The 10382-nt window shown below is 36.6% G+C and overlaps 1 protein-coding gene across 1 annotated transcript; it reads right to left on the reverse strand.

The window, feature by feature from the left end:
- Window positions 1-7600: 7600 nt before the first annotated feature.
- Window positions 7601-9195, reverse strand: LOC145008243 (dof zinc finger protein DOF3.6-like). The gene is made up of 2 exons (XM_078966870.1): window positions 8948-9195; window positions 7601-8774 (listed from the first exon to the last, which is right to left on the reverse strand). Exons 1-2 carry the CDS (start codon window positions 8999-9001, stop codon window positions 7938-7940), a joined length of 891 nt encoding a protein of 296 aa, XP_078822996.1. The 5' UTR covers window positions 9002-9195; the 3' UTR covers window positions 7601-7937.
- Window positions 9196-10382: the final 1187 nt, after the last annotated feature.

Below are 10382 nucleotides of genomic sequence, written 5' to 3' on the forward strand. Positions count from 1 at the left end.
CCGAAACTTAAAATCATCATTTCAGAGTTTTGCTCCGGAATCGCAAACAATTTTTTGGCTCCTGAATCGTAAACAATTTTTGACTCTGGAATCCCAAACAATTTTTCACTCGGGAAATTCAAGCTTCACTCCGGACTAATATCATTACGGACCATTTCTCCAATTATTCACAATCCGGAACTCAACCTTTTATCCTCTGGATCTCAAATTGTCCGGAATCGATCATTCAGAAGCCCAAGAGTCAAAAAGATGAAGCGTTTTGCAACAGTAACCTTTGAGGATCCTTATATTCCTTGAAATTAGTGCCACGTTCGCACATCTCCAAAAATCAACCATCAAATCGCGATTTAGGTTTTCCATTTTTAGCTACAAACCACCCTACCTTTCCCTTCCCACGTCAATTCACCCCCATAAAATGGTTGCTCATTAAATGTAACCCGGTTCAACCTTGGATCCTCGTCAGTTCTTTTCTTAACCCGACCCGTTTCGCTTACCTATAAATATTCCCAAAAACCCTCTTTTACATCTTTACGCGCTCAAACCCTCCAAAACTTCAAAATCTCTTTGTGTTCATCGTGTTCTTGAAGCTCTCGTAACAACTCTTCAATGACGTCTCAATCTTCATCTCAAAAACAACATGCCACTGATTCATCACCAAAGAAAGCTGCTACCAAGAAGAAATCATCAAAAGGTTCATCGTCTTCTCAATCTACTGAACCGTTTCTTAGGGATACAACCCAACTATTTTCGATTGATCCCATGGAATTTGACGAGCCAATTCTAGTGATGATTGAGTTCATCTCTCATCATCCCATTGTCATTCCAGTTACCAAAGTTCCAGAACCACCACTTCCACTTAATCTTTTACACACTGCTTTCACTCGAATCGAAATTGACAAAGGTGTTCTAGAAACCAAAATTACGGGAGATAGGATCGCGCCAATCCACAAATCGAAGTTTCTCAAGGCTATTGGTGTGAATGAAAACCTTAAAGGTTTCAAGGTGCAATAACCAACTCCAGAGGAATTCCAACAGTTTTTGAACCACATTGGATACAACCAAGACTATAGGGCAAAGGATTTCAAGAAATCGGCTATCTTCGGCTTATGGACCGTGTTGATGCACTTCATTATTCATGGGTTATCCAGCAAGCACGGAGGAAAGATACCCTCCAAAAATATTGGTTGTATGTGATGGGTTTTGGTCATAAGACATCCTATGTGCTCATACAAACCCTAATGCTTGGATCTAGGTTTCTCTATTGTACATGCTTTTAATCCAAAACTATAAACCCTAATTTTAACATATGGAAATCGACATTAACATATAATTAGGTCTAAGAACATACCTTGATTGTTATATAGCAATAACAATCACAAATCTCCTTGTATTGACTTTGGAATGCTTAGAGTCACAAGTGTCACTCCTCTAATGGCTTACAAACACCATAAGCAAATGGAGAAGGTATAAGGAGAGAGGTGAGAGGTTAGAATTCGTATCTAGGACCTCTTGGGAAGGGATACACGAATTCATGGCCCTAGGGGTGTTTATATAGGTGTAGAGATAGGGTTTCAGTCATTATCCTTATCTAGTTGATTATCCATTAAGCAACCAATAAGATAATCCTTGAATCCTTATCACACTCGAATTCTAAGGCTTTTCAACCTTAAATTCGTCCACCATATAAATAAGATAATCCTTACCTTATTTTGTAACTATCACATAATTACAAATCAGCCCCTCTAGTTTAATTAATTACATTTGATCACAAAACTAATTCTTAATTAATTATTGACCAATATTAATTAAACAAATATGATTTCTCCTTTAATATATTATCCTTATAACATATTAATAAATCATATTATCCTCTCTCTCTCTTTATTCATTTCTCCAATCAAGTTGCTTTGGTGAAGGCAACCCAAAAGGACCATGCACCATCGGGTCAAGTACATACCAAAATAGTTATGGACTTAGACACTAATCCAACAGTATGTTGTATACATCATCTATTCAGGATGCGACAATGTTGTTGATATTCCGGAGGTGCTATGGCAGGACTTCTAGAAATTTGCAATCAAAAGGAAGACCAATGAGATTTCAAGCCCTAGGTTTTGGGCTTTGATAATTTAGCAACTCTACAAGGAACATTCATAACCCCTTCTGCTCTGCACCATTCCGAAGGAGGTATACTTATCCTTTAAAATTTTCAAACATTATACGATTCCAGACCAATCTCCTTTTGGTCCAGTTAGACGACTTCCGGACCATATGTTGTCTTTAATCCCTTCTGATTTGATTTATTTGAAACAACATTTAGAGAATTCGTTTGTGTTTGACCCAACACAACCTGCCCCAGTCTTAGTTGAGCCCACTTTGGAAGAGGCCAACCCTTCCATGTCCGGACCAAAGATCAAAAAGTCTGCCAAAAGGAAGACTTCCCCTTTGAAGCCAAAGCCTAAAAACAAATCCAAAGTCAGTTCCTCCTCTCAATAGGAAGGAACTCATGACATTCAGGTTGATTCTGGCCTTCTGCACACCTCTCCCATCCACTCATCTTAGGTACCCCTCGATGTTTCAAAAACACATATGCACATTCACGGGGATTCTGCACATAATTCACCCACCCCTTCTCAAAAAGGTGATGCCGGTGTTGACCATAGTTCCTTGCCCCTGGAAACACCAATGTGTCAAATTTGATATCCCACTTTTTTCATCACTCACACACTCCAGAACCCATGTTCGGGACCCCAAGCATTCCGAGGCTAGAGTTGTCCCTCCAACCTCCAGTGCTACAACTGGTCTGATACCCGGTAAGGGTATAGGACGACCATGAACTAATGATACTTTGTGGGAAGACTTTGTAAACAGGGCACACTCAAGGCATCCAGAACTTACAAGAACCCAAGTGGAAGCCACTCTCATCTCCATTCGGAACCGGGCCATTCAAAGCAACCTTCCCTATGTTGTTCCTACAGATGAGCTTGCAGATCTAGAATTCATATCTGCAAAAACTCCAAAGTCTCCTCGTCATGCTTCAAATCCTTCAGTTTCGGATGATGAAATTTCCGAAGAGGTGATGCTTACAATAGATGGTTCACACATTGTCGATGCTAACGTGCTTTCCTCAGTTCAACTTCATCGAAAGCCATATTTGTCCAAGTTTGTTTTTTATTTCGGATCCGAATCAACACACAAGCTTCATGTTGATGCCACCAACAAACCCGATCCTTCTATCACTCCAGAATCTCTTAAACCTAATCCTCAACCTTCAAACTCAGACAATGGATCCTCAGTAGGAAACCATATAGATCCGTTTGCCCTTTTGGATATTCAATCTAATGTTTTCGACACAATGAAGAAGGTTACAACTTTTGAGACTTTAATGGTTGAGTTGAACACCAAGATTGATACAAAGGTGTCCGGACTGGACTCCAAGTTAGATGCTATTCTCCAGTACTTATCTCATCAGTGTAGACCCGCCGTGACAGAAAAGGAAGGTCAATTAGATCAACGGATCTCCATCCGGATCAAGCATTCCATTGAAGAAGTTGAAGCTAAGTATGATGGTTTAGTTGAGAAGTATCTCAACACCATTACCACAATGCTCAAGGTCCATGATGACTTGGTAGCTGCTACCAACGATCTTATCAAGCAAAGTCACGTTCGCCATGAAAAGCAAATTCAGAGGCTAGAGAAGGAAATTAGATAAAAGGATGAAATGAACCTGATCATCCAGCAAGTCCTCATCAAACTGCTCCGCTCCACTTGTAACATTGTTGATGTTCCGAATTGCAAGTTTGACGAGATGCTTGCTATCCTTTGACACCCATTCGATCATCTCGCCTCCCAAGCACCTACTTCTGAAGCTTATGATGTGCTTACTCGTCAACTCAACACTGGTCTTGAAAACGTGTTTGAAAAATTCACTGATTTAAAAGATTCACTGTCACTTGCACCGGTTTCTCATGTTCCATCATTCTTTCATAAGTGGTGATTATCTGCAACATGGTTTCCAAAACATCATTAGGTTTCTAATGAGGTTCACATCTGACCTATGGGAATCGATGAGGAAGATTTTTGGAATGGAAGGGAGTGGACGCAAGTTCCTTTATCATTTGCTCCTTCATGTCTAAGTCAGATTGGAGTTTTTTGGAATGGAAGGGCTTCGAATCCCCCCCCCCCCCCCCCCTATTTTTTTTCCTATGATAAATTTAAAACAAGGAATTAGTTTTGTTGGTTACTAAATTAGAAGTTACTAGTTATCATGATCAGACTAACTAGCACATGTTATTTTATGAACTTTAAACACAATGACCATGCAAGTTAGGTACACCAAATTGATTTTAAGATAGATTTAGATAATGAATGAATAGATCTAAATAATTATCTATGTATGATCAAGATAAAAAAAAGCAAGCATATATTATGATGTAATAATGCTCTTTATCACAATCAAGCAACCAACGTCACCACCTATACTAAGATATGGTCAATCTCTAGCTCTAACAATTTAATCATTGTAAAAGAGTAGGTTAACAACTTCATGCAATCAGTGACCAATCAACCATACAAAACTTGAGGGCAAGGCAAAAAAGATTGAAACTTCAACATGTTAGGATAATGATCTACTAAACACAAGCTAAAACTATCTTTAATAATCCATAAAAGCCTAAATTAACACATAGTATTAGGCTCATCTAATCTAACCGAATGTAAAGGGTTATTAGCCCATCATTACAAAAAAACACACATAATCAAATAGTAATCTAGGTTAAACATAGTAAATCTAGGCAAACCGAATGATTAATGATGAATCTTTACTTTAATCTCTCTAACTATTGTTCTTCAATTGAAATATGGTCTCCAAGGGTTCTTGGTTGCTTTTAATCAAAGAAAACAACAACTCTCTATACATACATCCTGAATTTTGACCTAACAATCGACATTTATACTTGCCAAATTATAACTTCCATGTCGTGGCCATATGATCACCAGGTCGTGGGAATCATATCAGATGCGTATTCCTCAAGCTTCATCATTGGTCAATCGAGAAGGTTCTTAACACCACGTTGTGGATCAGGAGATGCCACACGTTAGAAATCTTCTTTTATGTATAATTCTTCTCTTCTTCTCCTTGATACAAGCTTCAACCTCCAGGTTTCCAACTTTGCTTCGTTTTGGTCCCTTCTCATGAGAATGTCTTTCTTTGGCTGCAAAATAAAATTTATATTTTATAAGTACCAAATATCCTTGTATTAAACCAAATATAGCTCAAACGCATTGAAATAATGCATATAAATATGTATAAATATAGTAATATCACTTTTGTCTAACATTTTGTGTCAGTAAGGGCTTGGAGGAAAGATTTGATTTCCTTGGTATTCATGGTGTAGTTGTGGTGAGGATGATGGGTGTATACGAGAGAAGGTTTAAAGGTGTGTGTTTCATGGTTAGGGGTCGATTTGTATATACAGATCGTGAAGAGATCAGATTACGCAGACAAAAGGACGAGGAAGGGGGAGAGATCGACAATCGGGAAAGTGAAGAGGTCGCCGGTAGGTTTAAACCCCATGTTTCAATTTTGGTCCTTATGTTTTAGGTTATAGCAAATTTGGTCAAAGGAAAAAAACAAGAACAAAATAACAAAGCCATTTTCGTTAATATATATACACTTAAAGGAAGGTTGCTAAACGGTAACGGTCCTTGAGACTACCGGTGATACAGAAAACCTCTATAGGGACAAATGTTGTTACATTTTCAATAGTAGGAAAAAACTGTTATTCCGAGCAAACCACATAGACTAAGACTATAATATTCTATATATATTTAAAGAAAGATGTACCAACTCAAAGATAGACTACAATTTCAACATTAATTCTCAATATGATTCCATGTCATTTAAAAAAAAAAAAGTGCATATATTTACAAACAAAAGATTCTAATAAAGAAAGGGATATCTACCTTGAACCTGTGAAATTGACTCCTTGATCTGTGAGCAGTAGAATTGACGTCTGTAAAAGGGAAATGCGGATTTTTGAATTAATTGTATGGAATGCCACGTAGTCATTATCATCATCACATCATAAGATCAAGATTCAAGACTCAGATTAAAAAGAGAAAAAGCAGTTGCAGTCAGACATTAAACACAGAGTTTTACTTGTACACACACTGGTCCGTATAAGCATGGGCTTGATAACAAATTTTCTTCACTTTCGAAATGGGAGTTTGCTCAAGTGCTAGCCTTTAAAAAGCAACAACAGAATTCAATGCTACTTGCTATTTTAATGGTACCTTACTGCTAAAATCTAAAGTGCCTTGTCACTATCATACTCATGTTTTATTTAGTGTTAAAATATTCCACAAAACACTTCTCTTTAATTTTTAACAGTTCATCTATAAAACTCAATGAAATTTTAATCCTCTAATCTTGTTCGTATGATATAATAAATTAATCATTTTTTATTACCATAAATGACTAACCGACCCCTTTTTACACCTTGAATATGTGTTTGTTTGAGTACCGATCCTCTTTATACCTATGAATCTTTCTTCATCAGCGAATGACTGTAACACCAAATGCATGTTATCAAGTGATCAGTTTTTCGATCTTATGAGCCATTGGTATATATCTCACTAAGATTTGGGTTAATCTGGATTTGTGGTCTACTATTTTGGACATGCATGTAACATTATGACTATGGACATTAATTAGTACTTACTAAAACATTTGTTCATTCCCTTTTGGCTTAACATGTGCGTTATGAGAATAATGATTCTCAAATTTGGTGGCTATCTTTTTCACGTTTTTGGCGGTGAGTATATATAGTAAACACCCTTCTTTGAGAAGGCAATAAGTTTAACATCTAAGCTTTTCAGTTATTCGTGAGTCATTTGGTTTAGTAAATCTATAACTTTGAGTTGGTGTACTACATCGATTCCCTCTTACATGCTTTTTAGCATTCGAATCCTCTCGCATTAATTTGACATGTCAGCAATATGATATACATTATAATAACAATAGGACTCGGTTTTCAAGAAAAATATAGCTAGTTGAAGGGAATGTAGAGACATTTTTTTTTACCTTCAGTGAAGGCGTAAGTCATATAGTCAAGGGTAGCAAGTAGCAATTAAAGTTGTTACATTTATGAAGCTACTTTAGCCAAGAACATGTAAAGATAATTTTGGTATCATATGGGATGACACAATGAACGCCTCAAACATTTTTTGCACAAAATTTCCGTCATTAAAAAGGGTATAGTTCATATGACATCACTAATGATACTATGACCATATCATTATGATATCTAATATAACGAGCAACTATACACGCTTAAACAAATTCCCCCTTTAAATTCCTATTTATATTTTAACAAACTGATCCACTTCTACAAACTGAGTTTAGAAGTGGCATTAAGTTTTAAAACCCTAAAATAAGCCGAAAAATATTATAGAACCTTGAAAGGAAAATAATCCAATCTTTCTTGCTGTTCAAAAAAAAATCCAAGGTTTCTTGAGCATTTTTGGTATGTACTATTATGGGTGTCTGTGTTGGTGAAGTTTAGAGTAAACTTTATACTAAAATTAACATCAACACAGATTAACATCAACAACATATATATAAGAGAACTTGAATCACATGGTAGTAGTACATTGCAACTTACAAATTACAATCTCATCAATTAATGAAAGCAAAATATAGATGTATATATCACTAGAATTAAGCTACTATATAATATGCCCTAGGGTTTCCAAGAAACCCTGATTTTCAGACCATCTTGTTTCATTTCTAATCATGTCGCATGCAAAGTTTACTTATACATTGTGCATCGTATGCTATTCTTTCAATCACTAGCGATGCACAATGCACATGGCTTTCGTGCAAAGAAGTGAAAAAGAAGAAAGCTTAGAATAGAAAGATAAGAAAACAAGGTAAATCACAAGATATGGGTGGTGGTAGTAGAAGAAGAAGTGAAGCCACTAAAATGAGTTGTACCCCATGCAACATTGCTAGTACTCATACACTGCTCGTTTCCTGAAATACCCAGAAAGTTTCTTGACAAATTCAACGCTTGATGTTGTTGTTGTTGATGATGATTTTCATCCATCTTCATTCCTCCAACTTGTCCACTGTAGTTCGATGGACCTTCCCCATACGGAATAGCAGCCTCCAAAAACGGAAAGTGAGCAAATTTGCTAGTAGGGTAATTACTATCATGACCAAGATTGATCAAATCAGTTCCATTTCCAACCCCAAATGTTAACCCAAGATCCCCACCTGTATAGTGATGCAAGGGGGGCAAAATTGGAAACTGAGATGGTCGAGTATTATGCCCTAATATATCTGTGGTGCAGCTATAATTAGGAGAAATCGGAGTATTGCTAGTTGAGCTTGTAGTAGCTGCTGGGGACTTTGACCTAGAACCCCTTGATGCCTTGCTACTTTTCTTGTTTCTCCGGCAACCACCACCCACTGGCACGTTCCTCAAGGCGCCACCTCTTGTCCAGTAGCGCCGGCAAGTTTTGCAAAAGTGACGGGGCTGTGACAGACTGTAGTTGTTGAAGTAGCAGAACTTGGTATTAGTTGATTCACATCTAGGGCATTTCATTGCCATCTCCGGCTGTGGAAGCTTAGCCATCCTTCCACGATCCGACGTCTGTAAAGATCTTCCATCCCCACTGCTCCCCAGCGGTTGAGGTGGTGGCAACAGTGATGGAGGAAGCTGATGAGAAATCTCATGATCACCACCAACTCCAACACCTCCAGCTGGTTGCTGAAAAAGCAAGAAGATTAAACTGTAGGAATATACTACTACAGATTAATAAAGTAGACACAACACTAGGAATATATGAAATCATTATCTTTTTTTAACATAAATAATCAACCTTTTCTTTTTTCTTTTGTGTTTTAAAATGTATATGAAATTGAAGAAAATTCATTCGTTACCTGTTGATGCCAATTAGAAGGATCTAGATAAGAAGGAAGTGAGGAGAAAACCATATCCAAATTCCAATGGGTGCTCTCTAATTGAAAGCTCTCTTTTTATTTTTCTTTTGTAAAAGTTTGATGGGGCTGAGTATGGTGGAGAATCACATCAATAATAAGAGACTTTCACGGAGAGAGATAGGAGCCTGGAAAGATAAAGGAAGGGAGAAGAGAGAAGGGTGTGTTGTGTTTATTTTATTTCTGTTCCATACCGCTAGCCCACACTCTCTTTTTGTCTTCCTTATATATTTCTAGGGTTTCCTTTTTCTTAATTCCTAAGCTTACAGTGACCAAGATTTGTGTACTACAGTTCTTATTTTAAAATAACATGTTTTGAGTTAAAATTGAACATCCGTATTCGTCTTTTTTAATATTTATATTGATTGAATATTTGGAAACAATGATGCATTCGTAGTGCTGACGATTTCATCTCATATGATGGAAATATGAGCTTGGATCATGCATTTTGTGGATTGATGCGACATTAATTAGTGCATCAAGAGACACTAGTGTTTTGTTATATATACTTTAAAATTGTTTTATCACTAAATACATTTTAAATATTGAGGGGTAATTCAAGGGTGTTTGGATTAGTTTATTAGTTATTAGCTTAGTTATAGTGAGAATAAACAATAAGCAATAAGCAAGGGGAGATGTTTATTAAAATTAGTTTATTTAGTTTATTTCTAACACAATAAACTGATTTTTAAGGATTTTATCCAAACATTTAAACTTAGCTTATTGTGGTGGCAATAAGCAATAAGCACCCTCTTTTTTTTCTATTCAAACACCTCCTCAATGCATAGTCTAATCAACAACAAAAAAAAGTTGCCTTTAGCGACGACAAATAAAGTTGTAATTGGTGCCTAATACTTTCGGTGACGACATATCGTCGCTAAGGATCGTCATTATTAACTCGTAGCTAATACTCAAAAATCGACGCTATTAGTGTCGTCTCTAATAGTGGGTGTCGCTAAAAGACCTAGGTATCGTTATTGTTAATGTATATTTATTGTATTGTAGTTTGTAAGGCCCGTATTCTTTGTAATCATCTCATGTCTTTGTATTATGTTATATATAGTGATTTAATGAGAACGATTATTTTCATCGTTAAGTTTATTCATGATAACTTTTGTTCTATTGAATTTGATGCTTATTGTTTTTCTGTGAATGAGTGTCTAACCAAGCAAATTCTCCTCCAATGTGACAGCTCTAGTGACTTATACCCTATCAAGTTACTTACCCATCAAGCTTTGGTCTCTCCTAATTCTACCATTTGGCATCTACGACTTGGAAACTACGATTAAGAAGCTTTTAATCAGCTATCAACGCAAAATTTAATTCCTTGAAAATACATTAAAATTCTACTTTATGTTAGTCTTGCCAGCTACACAAG

The sequence above is a fragment of the Lactuca saligna genome, chromosome 8 (genome assembly GCF_052625555.1).
Source record: "Lactuca saligna cultivar CGN05327 chromosome 8, ASM5262555v1, whole genome shotgun sequence".
Taxonomy (NCBI): Eukaryota; Viridiplantae; Streptophyta; class Magnoliopsida; order Asterales; family Asteraceae; genus Lactuca; species Lactuca saligna.

Excerpts from the sequence above, each read along its gene's own strand:
- LOC145008243 (XM_078966870.1), bottom strand. The coding sequence starts at position 9,001 with ATGGTTTTCTCCTCACTTCCTTCTTATCTAGATCCTTCTAATTGGCAT. Across the intron at positions 8,775-8,947 it reads CTTCTAATTGGCATCAACAG|CAACCAGCTGGAGGTGTTGG; the intron begins GTAACGAATGAA and ends TTGCTTTTTCAG.